Here is a 23,801-nt window from a genome sequence, read left to right as displayed (position 1 = left end):
TATTTGAAATGCAATAATGTAAGTTTAGATGCCGGACCATTTTTGGTGAATAACCTGGGTTATTCTTGCTGATTAGTGGATAAATTCATCCACCAATAAAAAAGTGCTGTCCAGAGTTCTAAACAAAAATAAGCTGAGATGCCTTCTTCTTCAAATAAAGATAGCAAGTGAACGAAGAAAAATTGATAATAGGAGTCAATTAGAAAGTTGCTTAAAATTGCAGGCTCTATCTGAATCACAAAAGAAAAAAAATGGGTTCAGTGTCCCTTTAAGCAGATAAAATATTTAACTCAGCTCCTATAGATAAGCCAGGTATTTCTTCTTAGCGGTGTATTCCCTGATAAAACATATTTTACATGCTACTGGGAGACCCATGAGAGGCCTGACATTTAGGTTGGAAGGTATATGCTTTCATGGGCAAACTCCTTCATAGCTCCAGTACACTCATAATATATATCAGGTGAAACATAACTAGTCTGTCTCTTCGTATGCCCACTGAGCTTCAGCACATATTCCAACTAAGCCTTATAAGGATACAAATAGTGCAGCCATTTCTCCCTTTACTGCAACCCAATAGTCCTATTATTACCCTTAGTAGATCATTTGAGGCTGCAGTAAATATACCATTCTAAACTACATTAATATCTCTGACCCCCCCCCCCCCCCCCCCCATATGCTAACATGGGCTCCTGGAGGGCTACTTTCAACTTAAACATTGATATTCTTTTATACTATATACCTAAATGTATACACTAAACTGTTTTTATCTTTAGAGAATCTCTGGTCCCCCCCCCCACACCCCATAACCCCCCTCTTTCTATATGTTGGAGCGGTGCTCACCCGCTGAACCAAAACATAATTTAAAGTTATATTTTCTATTATTTTTTATCATGTTGTATCCTTTCCTTGTCTTCAGTTTTAGGCCCAATTAGGGTCTAATTAGTAGTTGTTATCATGTACACAGGAATTTCCTATATCTGATGACCTCTTAAGGCCAGTTTAATAACTACAATTATATACTAATACTCTTCAACAAAAACCAGGTTCCAAGACAATATTGACATAGCAAATCGTTTTTTTTTTTTATTAATTCTTTGATGTACACAATCCTATTCTGTCTAAACAATGTAACTTTTGACCTGAATATCTTCTGTCTATATATATATGTTCATATGTAAAACCTCAATAAAAGACTATTTAAAGGAAAAAACATGAACTCTAAAGTATAATAAAGTACTATATGTATTGCTACTGTGCTGTGCTGTAGTTACAATAACTCTACAAAAAAAATATATGATGAAATAAACATAAAAAATAAAAAAAATTGGACCAGATTACGAGTGGCGCTCTAACAGTTCCGCGCAAGCTATATTGGCTTTATTGCTGCTGTTTGTGCGCGTCTGAAGGAGCACTCATATTACAAGTTGAAAGTAAATGTGAAATTGCGAAACAAAAAAAAAGTGCCACAAAATACATTAGTTACACTTATAATAACACATCTAATAAAAATTATTAAAAAAATATTGCACAAAAAGTTATAAGTTCTCAAAGATATGAGGTCTCATGCATTAGGAAAAAAAAGGCCTGCAAAGGGCTTTAACATGGAGATACATACACATACATATCTAAATAACTATATGTGTGTATATATATATATATATATATATATATATATATATATATGCTTATATGTGTGTACATATGTATTTATATGTGCATGTATGTATTTACAGATATATATATATATTTATAGACATAAATAAATGCATAAATACATATGCATACATTTATAGACATATATTTAAGTGCATTGGGGTCCTTTACAGTCAAGTAGACGAAAACATGTAAAAGTCTATTAATTATTGTGGGCACGTTCATTGGCACGCACATAAGTTGAAAGTAAAGTAGTTTTCTTAAGCGCAATTGAATTTAACACACTTCGGGCAACCGCAGCTGAAGACTTTGCGTAAAGGGTTAGGGATGAAATAAAGGTTGCATCAAACACAACATAAATACATTAAAAAAACAGTTACACTCATATAAACACTATATGATAAAAAATAGTCATATAAATAATTATGTGTTCAAAGGTATATGGTATATGGCACATATTTGACTGCAAAGAGCTATAATATATGTATGTGTCTAAATAATAATTTAATAATAATAATATTTAATAATGTGTTTTTACTGAATATTTACTGTAAATATTTAACATTCCAATGTATGTTCACATACAGGGAAATGTTATTTTTATTTTAAATAAATATATATATATAAATCAATACAAATTTTTGCATAAAAAATTAGCACATTTAGGCAAGTTCCCTGCTTGCTTTTCCCCATTAAAACTCCATATACATTGTTACCAATGCACAAAAGGATTCTGGGTAAGATATGCAAATTAGATATGCAAAATCTCAGGTGTTTTGCTTCAAATACTGTTTTAACACAGCGATCCCTTAACAGGATTATTGTAGCAACACAGAAACCACTCACTAGACAAGCTTGTTTTGTTCTTTGTAGAACTCGTCAGTAGGAGATAGATTTCTGGTTGCTGCTTTGGTAAAGCTAATTTCAGGTTTAAATCAAAATTCATTAAAATTATGGGGGGAGATAAAAAACTGAGATTAAAATCATCCATGTCTCAAAAGTAAATCAATACAAATTTTTGCAGAGAAAATTAGCACATCTAGGCAAGTTCCCCGCTTGCTTTTCCCCATTAAAACTCCATATACAATGTTACCAATGCACAAGAGGATTCTGGGTAAGATATGCAAATTAGATATGCAAAATCTCAGGTTTTTTGCTTCAAATACTGTTTTAACACAGCGATCCCTTAACAGGATTATTGTAGCAACACAGAAACCACTCACTAGACAAGCTTGTTTTGTTCTTTGTAGAACTCGTCAGTAGGAGATAGATTTCTGGTTGCTGCTTTGGTAAAGCTAATTTCAGGTTTAAATCAAAATTCATTAAAATTATGGGGGGAGATAAAAAACTGAGATTAAAATCATCCATGTCTCAAAAGTAAATCAATACAAATTTTTGCAGAGAAAATTAGCACATCTAGGCAAGTTCCCCGCTTGCTTTTCCCCATTAAAACTCCATATACAATGTTACCAATGCACAAGAGGATTCTGGGTAAGATATGCAAATTAGATATGCAAAATCTCAGTTTTTTTGCTTCAAATACTGTTTAACACAGCGATCCCTTAACAGGATTATTGTAGCAACACAGAAACCACTCACTAGACAAGCTTGTTTCGTTCTTTTTAGAACTCGTCAGTAGGAGATAGATTTCTGGTTGCTGCTTTGGTAAAGCTAATTTCAGGGTTAAATATCTAAATATACCTATTCATATTCATATAGATATTTAGGTTTAGATATTTTAAAATCAGACATATAGATAGAAATATTTATTTTAAAATAAAAAGTACATTATTTTTTACGTGAAGAACATTGAAATGTAAAATATGCATAATACGCTTCAGGTTTAAATATTTTTCAATATTTAATGTTTAATAAATACATAATGCACCTTAATATAACTCATTTTGGGTTAGCGCACATGAATAATTATTGTACTGCTGTCGAGCTTATGTGCGTAAAACCTGACAAGAGTGCACTAATAAAATATTGATAAATATTAATAATTAATGTAAATAATTATTATAGATGTACGTAAATATTCTAAAAAAGCCATAGAATATATATGTATATTTTACAGTATCTATAATAATTATTATTTTATTAATATGTTATATTTAATATTTATATAATGCGTCTTAATATAACAAAATCCTCATGTGCGCTAACCCCACACTGCGCTAGACCTAAAATGCGCAACCAAAACACGATACATATATTTTACATTCCAATGTTTTTCAATTAGAAAATAATGTACTTTTTATTTTTTAATATTTATTTTTATAACTATATATATATATATACAGTCATGACCAAAAATATCGGCTCCCCTGCATTTCTGTCAGATAATGCACCACTTCACCCAGAAAATTGTTGCAATTACAAATGTTTAGGCCTTCTCATGTTTATTTCTTTTGTTTGTATTGGTATGACACAAAAAAGTGGAGAAAAAAAGCCAAATCTGACACATTAAATGCAAAATTTAAAAAATGGACTGGACAAAATTATTGGTACCTTCTCAAAATTGAAATAATTGCATTCCAAGTTTGTGATGCGCCTGTAATTTGTAATTAAACTCACCTGTATCAATTAACAGGTGCTGACAATATAGAAATCACACCGGCAACCAGTTAAAATGGTGAAAAATGTACTCAACCTTTTTGTTGTGTATCTCTATGTGCCACACTGAGCAAGGTAGAAGAGAAAGAGCAGCAAAGAATTGTCTGAGGATTTGAGAACAAAAATTGTGTAAAAGCATGGACAATCTCAAGGTTACAAGTCCATCTCCATAGATCTTAATGTTCCTGTGTTCACTGTGCGCAACATTGTCAAAAGGTTTACAGCCCACGGCACTGTAGCTAATCTCCCTGGACATGGAAGAAAAATAAAAATTGATCAAAGATTGCACCGAAGGATTGTTTGAATGGTGAATAAAGAACCTCAATCAACTTCCAGACAAATTCAAGCTGACCTTCAGGCACAGGGTACAAATGTGTAACCTCACAATATACGTTGTCATCTGCATGAAAAGGGACGCTATGGTAGGAGACCTATGAGGACCCCACTGGTGACACAGAAAAAGCCAGATTGGAGTTTGCTAAAACTTACTTGAGGACGCCAAAATCCTTTTGGGAGAATGTGCTGTGGACAAATGAAACAAAATTACAGCTTTTTGGTAAAGCCCATCATTCTACTGTTTTAAGAAAAAGAAATAAGGCTTTTAAAGAAAAGAATACAGTCCCTAAAGTCAAACATGGTGGAAGTTCACTGATGTTTTGGAGTTGGTTTGCTGCTTCAGGCACTGGATGTCTTGACTATATGCATGGCATTATGAAATCTGAAGACTACCAAAGAATACTGTGGTGCAATGTAGGGTCCAGTGTCAGAAAGTTGGGTCTCCATCAGAGGTCATGGGTCTTACAGCAGCACATGTCAAAAAGCACCCAGAAATGGTTTAAGACAAAGCGCTGGAGAGTACTGAACTGGCCAGCAATGATTCCAGATCTCAATCCCATAGAGCACATGTGGAGAGATCTCAAAACAGCAGTTGGGAAAATGAACCCTTTTAATCTGAGATACCTGGATCAGTTGGCGAAAGAAGAGTGGTCCAAAATTCCAGAGGTGTAAGAAACTCATTGATGGTTACAGGAAGTGATTGATTCCAAGGGGTGTGCTACCAAATATTACATTGAGGGTGCCAATAATTTTGTCCAGTCCATTTTTGGAGTTTTGCCTGGAATGTGTCAGATTTGGCTTTTTTTTCTCCACTTTTTTGTGTCATGCCAATACAAACAAAAGAAATAAACATGAGAATGCCTAAACATTTCTAATTGCAACATTTTTCTGGGCGAAGTGGTGCATTATCTCACAGAAATGAAGGGGAGCCGATATTTTTGGCCATGACTGTATGTATGTATATATATATATATATATATATATATATATATATATATATATATATATATACAAAAACATTTTTTTAGCACACCTTACAAAAAGTTTAGATACACATCTTTGGGAGTGCTGCCAATATGTCCCAGTAATTACACAAAAAGGTATTGGCACACATTCATTTTCAAAAGCACAACATATGTTTTGAACTGCTGCAAAAAAATGCCTGCAAACAACATCAAGAGACAACTATTCTTTTTAAATAACATTGGGATCTTAGTCACACAATATGGCTATATTTTAGCCAGTGTGACTAAGATCCCAATTTTATTTAAAAAGAATAGTTGTCTCTTGATGTTGTTTGCAGGCATTTTTTTGCAGCAGTTCAAAAAATATGTTGTGCTTTTGAAAATGGATGTGCACCAATACCTTTTTGTTTGTGTAAATACTGGATCATATTGGCAGCACCCATAGTGGAGTTTGGAGTGTGACTGTTTCAGATTGTGGACAGGTGTCTTTTATACTGATAACTAGTTCCATCAGGTGCCATTAATACAGGTAAGGAGTGGAGGACAGAGGAGCCTCTTAAAGAAGAAGGTCTGTGACAGCCAGAAATCTTGCTTTTTTGTAGGTGACCAAATACTTATTTTCCACCATAATATGCAAATAAATTCTTTCCAAATCAGACAATGTGATTGTCTGGATTTGTTTCCACATTTTGTCTCTCATAGTTGAGGTATACCTATGATGAAAATTACAGGCCTCTCTCATCTTCTTAAGTGGGAGAACTTGCACACTTGGTGGCTGACTAAATACTTTTTTGCCCCACTGTATATTACATATATATATACATATATATACATATATATATATACAGTATATATATATATATATATATATATATATATATACACACACACATACATATACAATACATACAGTACTGTGCAAAAGTTTTAGGCCACCATTAGAGTTGTTGTTTTAGCAACATTTTAATGACCATCCATATTTATTTTTCAGTCTCTTTATTAAGATACAAATAGAAAATACAGGAAATATGTACAAAAAATATAAAAAACTAAATTTTCAGCACAAAATGTCTTCTTCAGGCAAAAGTTAGTAATCAGTGTCACCTCCCTTGGCACTAAGCACATCTTGAATTCTTTTTTTCTGAAATAATCTTCTGGTATATTATACCAGGCTTCTTTCAGTACTTCCTGGAGTTCTTTAGATTTAAGTTGTCTTTTATTTCTTTCTTTGTCCAGGTGATCTCATACTGCCTCTATAATACTCAGGTATGGACTCTGGAGGTCAGTCCATTACTGCCAGTGTTTTATAAGCTGTTTTTCTCTCCAAATATGATTCCACTGCATTAGCAGTGTGATTGGGATCGTTACCATGCTTAAAAATTAAACCATTCCCAATCAGGAGCTGTCTAGAAGGAGTGGCATGATGAATTAAAACTGTCTGTACTTTTCGGCATTCACAATCCCATCAATTTGGACAATATCGCCAATACCACTGGCAGAAATGCAGCCCCAAACCAGGACAGACCCTCCACCATGTTTCACTGAAGGCCACAAGCACTCATTCTTCAATCTCTCTCCAACTCTTCTTCTCACATATTGTTGATGATTGGACCTAAAAAAAATTCAAACTTGGATTCGTCATTCCATAATACTCTTTTCCGCTGATCTTCATTCCAATCTTTGTGAGCTTTAGCATATCTTAGCCTTTTCACCCTGTTCCCCTTCTGAAAAAAAGTGGTTTATTGGTTGCTACCCTTCCACAAAGACCATTCCTAATTCAGTTTCTTCAGTTTGTAGAAGGGTCAGCTTGGCATCCAGATGAAGCTGCCAGATGCTGAGCCCGGTCCTTGCTGCACAACTTCCTGTCTCTCAAAGAAGAAACTCTGAAAAACTTTTCTTGACCTTGATGGGATTTTTTTTGTCCTTGACCTCTCCTGATTCTTCAAATTTTTTATATAACAGCTCAAATACCACATCTTAAATATACAGTTTGTTTGCTGATTTCCTTTGAGAGTGGCCTTGCTGATGCAAAAGTATGATTTTATGTCTGTCAAATTCTGTGATCTTTGGCATCTTAAATGGAATGATGTGGTTTAAAGTTGGTCTTATTAGCAAGCTTCCAATGAATAAAACTCATACCACATGTGTATGCAATGCTCAAGCATGTCTTGCACAAACCTGGTGTAATAGACCTTTTTCACAGCAGTCATTTTGACATGAAATAGCTGGACAAATACAGGTGTTAGCAATGACATTAATTAGGGTTCCAGATGATCCCATACTGCCTCTATAATATTCAGGTATGGACTCTGTGGAGGCTAGTCAATGACTGTCAGTGTTTTATAAGCTGTTTTTCTCTCCAAATATGATTCCACTGCATTAGCAGTGTGCTTGGGATCGTTATCATGCTTAATAATTAAACCATTCCCAATCAAGAGCTTTCCAGAAGGAATGGCATGATAAATTAAAACTGTCTGTAATTTTGCAGCATTCATGATCCCATCAATTTGGACAATATCGCCAACGCCACTGGCAGAAATGCAGCCCTAAACCAGGACAGACCCTCCACCATTCCTGATCAAGGTTCTTCAGATTGTAGACGGGTCAACTTGGCATCCAGAAGATGCTGAGCTAGGTCCTTGCTGGACTTCTTCTGGTCTCTCAAAGAAGAAACTCTGAGAAACTTCTCATCAGATTTTGAAAATGTTCTTCGCCTTCCAGTCCTTTTTTGTCATTAACCTCTCCTGATTCTTCTAATTTCTTTATAACAGCTTGAATACCACATCTTTAGTATCCAGTTTGTTTGGTGATTTCCCTTTGAGAGTGGCTTTGCTGATGCAAAAGTATGATTTTATGTCTGTCAAATTCTGTAATCTTTGGCATTTAGAATGGAATGATGTGATTGAAAGTTGGTCTTATTATCAGGCTTCCAATGAATTAAACTCATACCACATGTGTATGTTATGCTCAAGCATGTCTTGCGTCATGCTATTGCTCAATTGTAAGGGGAGGTCACACTAAATACTTGCCACTTTAGCCTATTGAAGCAGTTTTTTCTGATTTTTTTCCTGTTTTTTAAAACTGCATACAAATATCCTGTATTTTCTGGTTGTATTCTAATAAAGAGACTGAGAAATAATTTTATATGGTCATTATATCATTGCTAAAACAACAAATCAAATGGTGGCCTAAGACATTTGCACAGTAGTGTATATACTAGTGCAGATCTTTTGCTTCATTGTTGATACCTTCATCCTGACACCCTGGTAGCTGCTCATACCAGTGAAAGCACAAATCCATCTTAACTTTATATATATATATATATATATATATATATATAAAAAAATAACAGGTGCATACAATCTAGGACTTAGGCATGAAATCTCCTTAGACAAATATTGTCAGCACAATGTGTCGTGCTGAAGAACTTAGTGACTTTAAATTGGCACTGTCATAAGATTTCATCTTTGTCAGTTTGTGAAATATTTTTCTTACTATTATTGGGAAGTGGGAGCATAAAGGAGCTACAACAGCCCACACAAAATCCCAGAGCAAGACTGCCAAGTGCTGAAGCACCTTGTACATACAAATTGCCTATCGTCTGTTGCATCACTCACTACAGAGTTCCAAACTGCCTATGGAAGCAACATCAGGACAAGAACTGTGCGTAGAGAGCTTTCTGAAATATGTTTCTATTGCTGAGCAGCTGTACACAATCCTCACATTAACATATGCAGCATGAAGCAGATGCAAGGAGAATGCTAGCTATTTGAATGCATAGTGCTTACTGTAAAGTTTACTGGAGGAGGGATTATGGTCCGGGGCTGTTTTTCAGGCTTTGGATTCAGCCTTTTAGTTCCAATGATGGGTCATCTTTATGCCACAAGATACAAAGACATGTTAGACAAATGGGTGCTTCCAACTTTGTGACAACAGGTAGGGGAAAGCCCATTCCTGTTCCACCATGACTGTTATCCTGTGCACAAAGTGAGGTCCATGAAGACATGGTTTAACGAGTTTGGTGTGGAGGAACTCGAATGGTCTGCACAAAGCCTTGACCTCAATCCCACTGAACACGTTTGGGACAAATCAGTAATTCCATCCTAACTGTGAAGCATGATGATGGTAGGATCATGTTGGGGGGGGGGGGTGTTTTTCAGTGGCAGGGACTGGGGACTGGTCAGGGTTTAGGGAATGCTGAACGCAGCAAAATACAGAGATATCCTTAATGAAAACCTGGTCCAGAGCACTCAGGACCTCAGACTGGGTGGAAGGTTCAACTTTCAAGAGGACATTGGCTATAAGCACACAGCCAAGACAACGTAATGAATGTCCTTGAGTTGCCAGACTTGAACCCAAATGAACATCTCTGGAGAGACCTGAAAATGGCTGTCCATCTATGGTCCCCATCCAACCTGACAAAGCTTTAGAGGATCTGCAGAGAAGAAAAGCAGAAAATCCCCAAATCCAGGTGTGCAAAGCTTGGTGCATCACACCCAAAAAGATCTGAGGCTTTAATTGCTGCCAAAGGTGCTTCAACTAAGTATTAAGTTAAGTTAAGGGTCTGAATACTTATGTTAATGTGATATTTCAGGGTTTTTTTTATAATACATTTTAAAAGTTATAAAAAAATCAGTTTTTCGATTTGTTATTATGGGGTATGGAGTATAGATTGATGTGAAAAAAATTAAACCATTTTAACATAAAGCTGCAACATAACAAAATGTGAAAAAATGGAGTCTGAATACTTTTTGAATTCACTGTAGTTATAAGCAATCAATGGTGCAATAACAAAATATTCATTAAAGCATTTATTTTATTTTCACATTTATGTTCCTTCTAAAATATATATTCTGAAAACTTACAATTTTTGAGATTTATTAAAAATATACATTTTTTGTACCTCTTTGTATGAAGACATAATTCTTTCGATGGCATCAGCTCCGGAAGCAAGTAAATTTCTAGCTGTTGTGAAAGCTTCAGTGCGTTCACTCACCATTGCTTGTTTATGTCCATCCTCTATATCTGAAAGAGATATAATTATGTCCAACATTTTTTCCACAAAGAAAATAAAATTACCTACTAAGGGCTAGATTACGAGTGGAGCAGTAGTTTGTGCCCCCGCTCACGTGTTAACTCCGCTCTACTTCAAATTTTTGCGTGCTTCGGGTAGGGCACGTATTTCAATGTGAAAGCAAAAAGCCGAAGTCAGAATATTGCCACCGCATTAACACATTCCCCCATAGACTTCAATGGAGCGGAAAAAGGTGAAAGGAAATTAACATTTGCGTGCAAACCTGATCACATTTTCACATTCTTATGTGCTTCACCTAGAGGAATATGTTCTATTTATTCATAAATACATATTTTATATATACATATATATTTACAGTATCTCATAAAAGTGAGTACACCCCTCACATTTTTGTAAATATTTTATTATATCTTTTCATGTGACAACGCTGAAGAAATTACACTTTGCTACAATTTAAAGTAGTGAGTGTACAGCCTGTATAACAGTGTACATTTGCTGTCCCCTCAAAATAACTCAACACACAGCCATTAATGTCTAAACCGTTGGCAACAAAAGTGAGTACACCCCTAAGTGGAAATATCCAAATTGGGCCCAAAGTGTCAATATTTTGTGTGGCCACCATTATTTTCCAGCACTGCCTTAACCCTCTTGGGCATGGAGTTCACCATAGCTACACAGGTTACCACTGGAGTCCTCTTCCCCTCTTCCATGACAATATCACAGAGCTGGTGGATGTTAGAGACCTTGTTCTCCCCTACCTTCCATTTAAGGATGCCCCATTGATGTTCAATAGGGTTTAGGTCTGGAGACATGCTTGGCCAGTCTATCACCTTTACCCTCAGTTTCTTTAGCAAGGCAGTGGTCGTCTTGGAGGTGTGTTTGGGGTCATTATCGTGTTGGAATACTGCCCTGCGGACCAGTCTCCGAAGGGAGGGGATCATGCTCTGCTTCAGTATGTCACAGTACATGTTGGCATTCATGGTTCCCTCAATGAACTGTAGCTCCCTAGAGCTGGCAGCACTCATGCAGGCCCAGACCAGATCAGATTTCAGATCCTCAGAGAGTTCTTTGCCATGAGGTGCCATGTTGAACTTCCAGTGACTAGTATGAGAGAGTGTGAGAGCGATAACACCAAATTTAACACACCTGCTCCCCATTCACACCTGAGACCTTGTAACACTAACGAGTCACATGACACCAGGGAGGGAAAATGGCTAATTGGGCCCAATTTGGACATTTCCACTTATGGGTGTACTTACTTTTGTTGCCAACAGTTTAGACATTAATGGCTGTGTGTTGAGTTATTTTGAGGGGACAGCAAATTTACATTGTTATACAGGCTGTACACTCACTACTTTACATTGTAGCAAGGTGTCATTTCTTCAGTGTTGTCACATGAAACGTTATAATAAAATATTTACAAAAATGTGAGGGGTATACTCACTTTTGTGAGATACTGTATATAAATTATGTTTTTTTGGTAAAGTGTGTATATATATATATATATATATATATATATATATACACACATATATAGGATTATATATAGTATATATACAGATATACATATAGAAATATCTATTTAAAAGACTTAGAACATATTCCCCTATGTGAAGAACATTGGAATGTGATATATTTACAGTACATACAGGGTTAAACACTTTATGAAATATGAATATTGCATAAATATGATTTACATGTTTTCAGCTACTTGACTGCAAAGGGTCCAATGCACTTTTATATATATATCTGTGCTGCATGTGTGCTGATTTGTGCGGAAAACCCCCCCAAAACAAACATTTGTGGCGGTTTCATTTGAGAGATATTGCAAATTTTATTTTTGTCCATGTGACCTCAATCTCTGTCCAATTTGCACCCCATGTAAATAAATCTTAAAAAAATATGCCATCAATTTGTGCTGACTTTAGCCACAAAAATGAAAGTGGTGGTAAAATGTCCCCTTTATAAAAACAGATAGATCCAGAGTTAGTGATATTTTAGATAGAGTTTAATTCATCAGTTTTAATGAAGTTGCACTATAACTTATTTTTATATATAGATATGTAATTAAAATTCCCTTCGCTCCGCTGCCCACGTCAAAATTATTTTTTTTTGTGAACTAAAGGTTTGAATTATTCTCCAATTAGCGTTATCCCCTTGTGACAATTTTGTTGTAGCTATGGCACTGATTGGAGAAGAGAGGATCTTTGTTACTTTGAATGCTGTAAAAAAAATCCAACGTATTAAGAAAAGTTAAAATATCCCCTTTAACCAGTCCTTACATATATTTTGAATTACTTTTCTTAAGCTGCACTAAGTACAGTATGTACACATTCTTATTACCTAAACTGTGAAAAAAGTTGTGTTTTTTTTGTTGGTATTTTGTTTATAATAAATGAGAGCTTACATATGTATATGTCACATCAAATTAAAGCCCTTTTTGTCCTTTAAAAAATGGTATATAATATGTGTTGGTGCAATAAATGAGAAAGATGGGAATTACGGTTGAACACACACATAGCAAAAATGCAAAAATTGCTTTGGTCCTTAACCGAAAGCTTGGTCCTTAAGGGGATAATATACTATGATTACATGATTGCCTCACTGTTTCACATCATCTTCTTATTTCAACTTGTCACATCGCCATTAATTCTAAATTGCCCCTGTCCCAACTTTTGTGGAACGTGTTGCAGTCATCAGATTAAAAATGAGTTTATATTTTCAAAAATACATTAAATTCACAAAGTAAATCATCAAAGAATGTGTTACTAGTGTGTTTTCAATATAGTACAGGGTGAATTTAATTTTCAAATGATTTTTTTTTCTTTTTTGCATTTTCCATACTGTCCCGGAATTGGGGTTGTATATATGTTTATGATTTTATGATATTATTTTTTAAGGGGTGGAAAGTGAGTGGAGATTGTGGTCACATGGTCTAAAATATAATGTGCAATATCTCATAAATTAAACCGGTACAAATATTAGTTTATGCAGCACAAATCAGCACAAATGGTATATTTTTTTTCTACGATTTAATTACATGGGGTGGAAAGTGGGCTGAGATTGAGGTCATGCGGGCTAAAATATATAGTGAAATATCTCAGAAAAGAAACATGCACAAATGCTAATTTTTGTGGCACAAATCAGCACAAACATAGCACAAACAAATGGTATATATATATTTTTTATTTAATTACATGGAGTGGAAAGTGGGCGGAGATTGAGGTCACATGAGCTAAAATACAAAGTGCAATATGTCTAAAACAAACAGCCACAAACGTTCATTTTTGCATCTCAAATAACTCAAATAAGCACAAAAAACGAAGAATATATATATTTTTTAATCATTTAATAAAATGGGGTGGAAAGTCGGCTGAGACTGAGGAGGCTAAAATATAATATGCAATATCATGGAAATTAAACTGGCACAAACAATCATTTTTGAGGCACAAATCAGGATCAAGGGTAAAGATGAGGAGCCTTCGGCTCTGTTTTAGTATATCTTTTTGCTAGAGACCTTGTCCGACAAGCTAATCACTACTGTAGCATTTGAACTTCCAAAGGTGTTTGGAATTGTTTTAATACCTAGGTCTATGATTAACTGCTGCTGTTTGCCGCTACTGAGACCACCGAAACAGTATCAGCAACAACCAGAAGCCTCAGACCAATATAGCTTTTTACGGTATGCTTTCAATGCAAAATAAAAAAAGGATTCTTTGCAGATAATCTTAATACCAACATATAACCAGTGAAAGTATTCAGCATAAAGTTAAAACATCTCCAGCAATTTATTTTTAGTATTTTAAATATGACTAAATGATGTTTAAACAGACTCCAAAGGAGTAAATCTTTAATATGGTAATGTACTAGATGGTAGCAAAAAAAAAAAAAAAAAGGATTAGTGGTTTTTATTCTGTGTATTTGTCTGAGCTAATTATGAATGATGTGCTTAAAAATGTATTTATTTCAGGGCTAATTTATGTCAGCCACTGGTGCACTCCAGATGATTCTGCTTGCAAGTCTGTTACTTGTTTCTCTGGGATAATGTGGCAAGATGGAATGCTTGTTATAGTATATGCATATTGAAAGGGACATCAAAGTTAAAATGTATTTCCCCATAAATATTTAATTACACATACTTAAAAATAAAACTTTGCAATGTACTTTCATTTTTTGGTTGCTTTTCTTGAAAATTGTAAGGTTTCCATGCCTCCAGAGATGCTTGAGCGTATTCGATGGAATGCAGAACCCTGACACTCCTACGTGATACACAGTGATTGATCATTATGTGCAGGAGTGTATTTCTATCAGTTTTTAGCCCCTTGTCCCAAAGCGATATATATATATATATATATATATACATTGTGCGGTACTTTGGTTATCATTCCCCACAACATATATATATACATCTGCGCTTCAGGAAGCTCCAACAGTCTTGGCTGTTAAGTTACAGCCGAGTTAATTCAGGAGGTGGGTGTTCGGTCCAGCAGCTTAGGGGAAGGGAGGAGGGAGGGGGAGGGCATACACTGTGGGGGAAAAAAGGCAGAAGAAGGGATGAGGAGCTACGGAAAAAAGGGTGTGTGGGATACCTAACTAACAATCATGGGAGGGGGGGACGTCTACACTACAGAAAATGTGTGGGGGGGGGAATATTATTTTTTTTTAAGTGTTTTATAGGTACTGGCAGACATCTGTCAGTACCTAAGATGGCGGACACTAGTTAGAGGTGGAGGGTTAGAGAGCTGATTGGGAGGGATCAGGGGATGGGAAGTTTCAGGTGGGAGAGTAATCTCTAAACGAAAGCTAAAATTAATATTACAAGCTACCTGATTAACCCCTTCACTGCCGGGAATAATAAAATTGGGGTTCACAATTAGCAGCCTTCTAATTACCAAAAAGCAATGGCAAAGCCATATATGTCTGCTATTTCTGAACAAAGGGGATCCCAGAGAAGCTTTTACAATAATTTGTGCCATGATTGCACAAGCGGTATGTAATTAATTTTAGTGAGAAACCCAAAGTTTGTGAAAAAGTTAATGATTTTTTTTTATTAGATCGCATTTAGTGGGGAAATGGTGGCATGAAATATACCAAAATGGGCCAAGATCAATACCTTGGGTTGTCTACTTAAAAAATATATAATTTTGGCAGGCAAATAAAAAAACAAAAACAAGGCTCTATTTCTGTTTAAATGGAGTGATAGCAAAAATGCTAAAAAAATCTCTGGTATTTTGGGCAAGTTCTTCTCTGAAAGTCCAGGTAGTGAAGGGGTTAATTGGCCACAGCAAAGGAAAATACTATTCAAGGGGCGTGTCTCAGGATAGTAAAACAATGTATGTTTTTCTAAAAAAACAACAGTTTTAAATACGTCTAATAATTTTATTTTGCATGTATATCTTTCACAATGCAGTGAATGATTTCTGATGCATAAATAAAAAATTTAGTTTAATGTGCCTAATCATTTTATATTTTTTTCTCATAGCCCTTGCTAATTCATTGACTTCTAAAATATTTTTGGACTTCCGGTGGGCGGGACTACTGGATAGAAGTACAGTAAGAGCTCCGCTCTAAAGACCGTAATAAGTGCATTTTTATTGCAACTTTGCAACCATCCTGACCCCACAGACTATGGGGGGTAGTTATCAAGCCGTCAACCTCAAATACGCTGGAATTCCGCAGCGTATTTGTGGCGAGGCTGATTCGCCTTAGTTATCAAGCCCTAGATACCGGTAAAAGTAGAATTTTGTGACGTAAGCTTCGATCCGCTGGACTCAGTCCGACACAGATCGATTCTTACGTCACTCCAGATGTTCCGCACACAAGTGACACAACAATCAGATTGAGCTTGCTTTATATTGGCTGTTCCGATCAGCCAATAGAATGCGAGCTCAATCTGATTGGCTGATTGGATCAGCCAATCGGATTGAACTTCAATCTGATTGGCTGATTCAATCAGCCAATCAGATTTTTCCTACCTTAATTCCGATTGGCTGATAGAATCCTATCAGCCAATCGGAATTGAAGGGACGCCATCTTGGATGACGTCCCTTAAAGGAATATCCATTCGTCGGTAGTCGTCGGGAAGAAGAGGATGGCTCCGCTTCGGCTCGTCTGAAGATGGCTCCGCTCCGCTCCGGATGGATGAAGATTGAAGACGACGCCGCTTGGAAGATGACATCGCCTGGATGGAAGATTTCTTCAGCGCCGCCTGGATGATGACTTCATCGGATGGAAGATTTCTTCAGCGCCCCTTGGATGATGACTTCTGCCGCTCCGGATCTCCTCTTCGGTTCCATCGATGGTCGGCTGGCTGAAGACGACTCAAGGTAGGATGATCTTCAGGGGGGTAGTATTAGGTTTATTTAAGGGGGGGTTTGGGTTAGATTAGGGGTATGTGGGTGGTGGGTTTTAATGTTTGGGGGGATGTATTTTTCTTTTACAGGCAAAAGCTGAATTCTTTGGGGCATGCCCCGCAAAAGGCCCTTTTAAGGGCTGGTAAGGTAAAAGAGCTTTGAACTTTTTAATTTAGAATAGGGTAGGGAATTTTTTTATTTTGGGGGGCTTTGTTATTTTATTAGGGGGCTTAGATTAGGTGTAAGTAGCTTAAAATGGTTGTAATATTTTTTAAATGTTTGTAATTTTTTTTTTTTTTTTTGTTAGTTAGCTTTTTTTATTTTTTTGTACTTTAGTTAGTTTATTTAATTGTATTTAATTGTAGTTATTTGTAGCTAATTTATTTAATTAATTTAATGATAGTGTAGTGTTAGGTTTAATTGTAACTTAGGTTAGGATTTATTTTACAGGTAATTTTGTATTTCTTTTAGCTAGGTAGTTATTAAATAGTTAATAAATATTTAATAACTATTCTAACTAGCTAAAATAAATACAAAGTTACCTGTAAAATAAATATAAATCCTAAAATAGCTACAATGTAATTATTAATTATATTGTAGCTATCTTAGGGTTTATTTTACAGGTAAGTATTTAGTTTTAAATAGGAATAATTTATTAAAGTATAGTGTAGTGTTAGGTTTAATTGTAACTTAGGTTAGTTTTTATTTTACAGGTAAATTTCTCTTTATTTTAGCTAGGTAGCTATTAAATAGTTAATAACTATTTAATAACTATTGTACCTAGTTAAAATAAAATGAAAGATGCCTGTAAAATAAAAATAAATCCTAAGATAGCTACAATATAATTATTATTTATATTGTAGCTATATAAGGGTTTATTTTAAAGGTAAGTATTTAGTTTTAAATAGGATTAATTTAGTTAATAAGAGAAATATTATTTAGATTTATTTAATTAATATTTAAGTTAGGGGGGTTTTAGGGTTAGTGTTAGACTTAGGTTTAGGGGTTAATAATTTTATTACAGTGGCAGCGGTTTAGGGGGGGCAGGATAGGGGTTAATACATTTATTATAGGTGGCGACGGTGTAGGGGGGGCAGATAAGGGGTTAATAAGTTTAATATAGGTGGCGGCGGGGGTCCGGGAGCGGCGGTTTAGGGGTTAAACTATTTATTTAGTTGCGGCGAGGTCCGGGATTGTCAGGATAGGGGTTAATAACTTTATTATAGGTGGTGACGGTATAGGGGGGGCAGGATAGGGGTTAATAGGTATAATGTAGGTGGCGGCGGGGTCCGGGAGCGGCAGTTTAGGGGTTAATACATTTATAAGAGTTGTGGCGGGATCTAGGAGAGGCGGTTTAGGGGTTAATAACTTTATTTAGTTGTGGGTTTATTTAGTGTAGTTAGTGTGGGTGCTTAGTGACAGGCTAGCAATAAAGCTGGGAAAAAGCCGAAGAGCAGCGAGATCGGATGAGTGATAACTCTCACAGTCCGCTGCTCATCGCCCCGTACTTGGTGCACGGCTTTTTGACAGCTTTATTGATAAATTAGGCGAAATTTTGCAGGTCCGCTGCGACGATGGTAGGCGAGCTTAGGCGGGCGTATTGAACCGGCGAAGGCAGGTAAAGTAGACGCATTGATAACTACCCCCCTATATCTTACTGGGAGACCCTACCCTGATCAACGCCAGTCGATTCCTCATCTGTGCAGGGCGCACCATCTGCCCTAGCCCCATGTCGCAACAATCGCTGCGCTGCAGCACACATGGCTTGTGTAACAAACACAAAGGAGAAGGAAAAATAAACGGTAGTGCTGGAAATCCCTCCTAACAGAAGTACTGCCAACCAGTGGGAGAGAAGCGTTGAGTAAACTTACCACCTAACGATCTCCAAGAGGCCCCGGCAGAACCGGATAGATTCAAGATTGCAGATTTGAGATTAAGCCAGTTATGCAACCCCCAGCAATTTGAGGTGGTGACCCGCTTTCCCTACACAGTGCCTTTCAGTGGTAATTGCCATTCCCTGTACACTAATTCTAGCTGGGCACTTAGAAGGATTGGGGAATAGGGGTGAGAAGTACTCAAACATCGTCACTAATACACGGAAAGGCCGCAGAAGAAGTACACAGGGCCACAGGAACCATTTTAGCTCGAGTAGCAGTATCAATCCTCGCCACTTTCCACAAAGAACAAGGGGGACAGTACACAAATGCACCTCTTCATTAAGATATTGGGGTGCGAATAAAGCTTTGCTCTACTTGGCTGGGAGCTTAAGGACTGCTACGGGCTACTTTCTGATGATCAGCGTTTTTTTATGGGCCTAGAGAGTTTAGTATACCAGTCACCATCTTAATTTAATCAGTCATATCGCACTTACACAGTAAGTAGGGAGTTGTGCACTCAACTGAGCAGCGACAAATTTCCATAATCTAATGCCCTGGTAAGTCCAAAGCAAGAGAAAAGGTTCAAATTAACCCTTGTATATGTATTAAAAAAAGCACCACAGATCTCTCATATTGGGCCTCAACAGTATTTTATACTGGCTGTTCAGGTGCATTGAAAGCATTCAGATAAATGAGAGCATGACTAATTCCATGAAAGTTGATAAATATTTTTATAAACTCTCTCCCCCCCACCAAAAACACGATGAGCCATAGGGCAAAAACATTGATGTGGAGAGAGCCTAACTGGTGGGACCAGAGAGAACTCTTGAGCACACAAAGATGAGACCTAGACAAGTTATATTTAAATGTCTTAACTTCCAGGAAAAGCTGAAGATTCTACGAGCATATAGATCCCGCAAAGAGATCGTATACGAAGGCTCAAAACTCCTGCTCTTTCAGGACTTTTCAATGGAAGTCACAAAACAAAGAAAATAATTTGCACCTCTCTGCTCTCAGTTACACAAGCAGGGACGTCAGGTGGCGTTGCTCTATCCGACTCTGTTATGTCTTTTAAATTGGCTGTGGTCCAAAATTTTTTGAATGGAGATGTTTGATCTTTACACTCTTGACCAGGGAAACAACAGGGGAGTATACCCTGCATCAAGGGTAAAGATGAGGAGCCTTCGGCTCTGTTTTAGTATATCTTTTTGCTAGAGACGTTAATTATTACACTTTAAGACTCATTAAGCAATTTATTTTGAAACGTATGTTAAAAGTTATGTTAATAAGTTATATAGCGTTGTTTTAAGGTGTAAGAAAACAATGAAACTTTCACTCTCGCTTCAGGCGAAATTGGTGTAACAACTGTCATAGGAGTAGAGTAAACGTAGGGAGGTGTCTAAACCAACTTATTGTACCTTTTAGTCTCAATTTAATACTGCCAAGGTACTTAGGCTCATTAAAAGTTTGGAATATTATTGGGTCTTCAACATCATGTATGTTTACAAATTTCTGCTTTATGTCGGGATTGTTCTTTTATACATATTCAATGTCCTGGGTAGTAGCAGTCCGGCTTAACTGTATCTTTACAATAGATCTTAATGTTCTAAAGGACCATAATGTATTGAGGGAGACAAGCCCTTATCACATACAGGAAGGATATCCCTTCTGGTGTTTACATAATTGTTTTGTTGTTAGGCCCGTACTTAAAGAACAACCCGTAGATATGAGCCCTCAAAGTGTAGATCCTGAACCCCACTACCTAAACTATATATATCTAAATCAGATATTATTGAACACCTCCATAGGGATTAATATGTTGAAGCGTAACCGAACAGAGTTAAAACTTGAAGATGTTTATTTTAATGTTCACTTCAATACATGTATCACACATAGTATGGTTGGTTCATGGATCTCCATGGGTCCTTGCCTCACACGGATGAAATCTGGAAGATGGCGTTCCCATTTTTTTTTAATCTACTATCAAAAATATTTACCCAACTGTTTAGTTTGTGTGGAAGCAATGATTACACCTGTGGGAAATATCTCTTGTTTGTGTATTTTTGTTATTATTGTTATTATTATTGTTACTGTATTTTTTTTATTTTTTTTTCTTCTCTCCCCTTCCTCGACTACAGCACACCATCCCATTACACTAAATAATTATGTCACTTAAACTTATAACTTGGAATGTGGGGGAATTAATTCCCCATAAAATGAAAAGCAGTCCTCACACATCTCAGGAGACTGGGAACTGATGTGGCACTCATACAGGAAACCCATTTAACTGACATTGAGCATCCTAAATTAAAGAGGGATTGGGTGGGCCACATTTAATTTCTTTCACACACTAGTGCCAGCAGAGGATTGGCTATTGTCTTTGGCAAAAAACTGTCTGTTCACATTAATCGCACCTATACACATAGGGAGATTTTTGATTGTTCAGGCCAGGATCAATTCCATTGATTATCTTTTGCAACATTTATGCCCCCAATCATAGGTCAGTAGACTTCTGGAATAATCTGATACAAACTTTAACTCTGCACGTAGGATCGAAACTGATAGTCGGAGGAGACTTCAATCACACCCCCTCACATAAACTGGACAGAATGTGGATGGACGCTCAATCCACTAGAGACCCACAAATAAATTATAAAGCCAGATTCGAGAACAGGAAATTTAAAATGTTTGATTCAAACCTTGATACCTGTGATATATTGAGGTTACGACACCCAGAGGGTAGGGATTATACATGTCTATCCAAGACTAAGTCTACCCTGTCTAGAATAGATTTATTTTTGATTTCCAATTCCTTAATCATACAAGTTCGAGAATGTAAGATACACAACATAATATTATCTGATCATGCCCCTGTGGAGTTGACTCTTGAGAGCCGTAGACCAGGCTCTAACAGAAACATCTTATGATTGCCAACATACCTTGCTTCTTCAGAAGCATTCACAAAATTCTTGATTCAAAATTGGACTGACTATTATACAGACAATATAGCACACCTAAATAATACCCAACTATTTTGGGAGACAGCAAAAACAGTACTTACAGGCTCCATTATATCTCACGTTTCCAAGATTAAATATAAAATTCAACACAGATATAATTCCTTACAAAAACAATTTGGACAAGCTTATCAAGCATTTTGTTTAGATAAGTCAGGTTCTACCTATGAGACATATATTGCAGCAAAAAAAGAACTTGACGCTTTTACAAAGCAACAAGCCGCCTCAGGTCTATTGAGAACAGCGGGCAAATATTATAGACAGTGTGAATTAATATAGCTCACTAAGGTTCAAGGGAAAAACCTACACAAAACCATCAGAAATTGCACAATGTTTTGCCCAATATTTCACGCAGTTGTACACACGACAAGCCTCAAACTCAATTGAATCCCAGGCATCCTTCTGGCAAACACTTAACATTCCTCAGTTAACACAAAATCAAATAGACAACTTAAACACACCCATAACCAATGAGGAGGTTATCTTTACTTTGAAGAATATTCCAAAAATAAAGACCCTAGGCCCAGATAGACTGCCAACTGAATTTTATCGGATTCTCCAACCACAAATTACTCCTACCCTGACCAACCTATATAACGCCTATTTTCAGAAAGATGCACAACCCTCGCAAAGTTTCACATCAGCGCACATAACTCTTATTCCTAAGCCAGGCAAGGATCATTCTTTACCAGACGCATTTCGGCCTATCTCTTTATTAAACACATACTATAATCTCTTTATGAAGATTATGGCAAATATACTTAACATTATACTCCCAAAACTACTGCACCCAGACCAAACTGGTTTCGTCTTTATACGCACTTCAGTGGTCAACTTGCACAGAGTTCTGCATGCGGTGAGCCACTACTGGTCATTGAGAACTGGAGGGGGGGGGGTGACACTGTACCAGAGACCTTCCTGTTGTTATTAGATGCAGAGAAGGCCTTTGATCGGGTAGAATGGACACACATGATACATGCCATGCGACAGTTTAACTTCAAAGGCCCCTTCCTGAATGTTATCTGTAAAATATATAACTCCCCTATAGCACATATATTGACCAACGGACTATTCTCCCCCGACTTTGAACTGCAAAGAGGCACCAGACAGGGTTGCCCCCTTTCGCCCCTATTGTTCAACCTTGCATTGGAACCCTTGGCACTAAAACTGCGACAAATATTTCCGGGCATCACTATACATGGTGTTCCTCTTCACCTGGCCCTATACGCAGATGACATATTATTTATAGATTCTCCATCTCTACATATACCACATATACTACAGATGATATAGGAGTTTGGTAGTTTTTCCGGTTATAAGATAAACACGTCAAAATCAGAAATGTTGTGGCTAAATAAACACCCGGACTCGAGGCACAAATATCCTTTTATAGAAACCTTGGATACTTTCACATATTTAGGCATCTGACTACACAAAGATCCACATAGAATGTATACACTAAATATCTCTGAAAAATGTAAATGCCTTAGCACTCAACTACAAAACTGGACTAATCTCCCTTTGGGTTTGTCAGGTCAAATTAATTTAGTTAAAATGACAATATTACCTAAAATACTGTATCCACTGCTTATGCTTCCCTTCCTCATGACTAAAAAAGATCTGATGCTTTTATCCTCATCAATTTCTACATTCGTATGGAGGTGAAAAAAATTGCGCATAGCAATGGATAAATTACAACTTCCATTTCTTAGTGGAGGTCTTGGCCTCCCAAACTTAAAGTTATACAATTGGGTGACTTTGGCAAGATTAGTTACAGACTGGCAACTCAATACCTCTCATTTTTGTGATGCAAAACTTGAGGAAGCAGTAATAGCACCACTAGCGTTGGCATATCTGCCATACGGTAAAATTAAAGATATCCCAAGTACTATTGCTACTAATATACTATATAGAGATCCTCTGCGGGCTTGGCGAATGATGAACAGATA

General features: G+C 36.5%; 1 protein-coding gene across 1 annotated transcript in view; it reads right to left on the bottom strand.

The window, feature by feature from the left end:
* ABCD2 (ATP binding cassette subfamily D member 2) overlaps positions 1–23,801 on the bottom strand; it is a 184,653-nt gene that overhangs the window by 140,675 nt on the left and 20,177 nt on the right. The window contains exon 3 of the mRNA XM_053716594.1: positions 10,474–10,595. Within this exon, the coding sequence (XP_053572569.1) occupies positions 10,474–10,595 (122 nt within the window). The remainder of the gene's footprint in view (positions 1–10,473; positions 10,596–23,801) is intronic.

The sequence above is a fragment of the Bombina bombina genome, chromosome 6, assembly GCF_027579735.1.
Source record: "Bombina bombina isolate aBomBom1 chromosome 6, aBomBom1.pri, whole genome shotgun sequence".
NCBI classification, from domain to species: Eukaryota; Metazoa; Chordata; class Amphibia; order Anura; family Bombinatoridae; genus Bombina; species Bombina bombina.
This window is presented reverse-complemented; position numbering and strand designations above follow the sequence as displayed.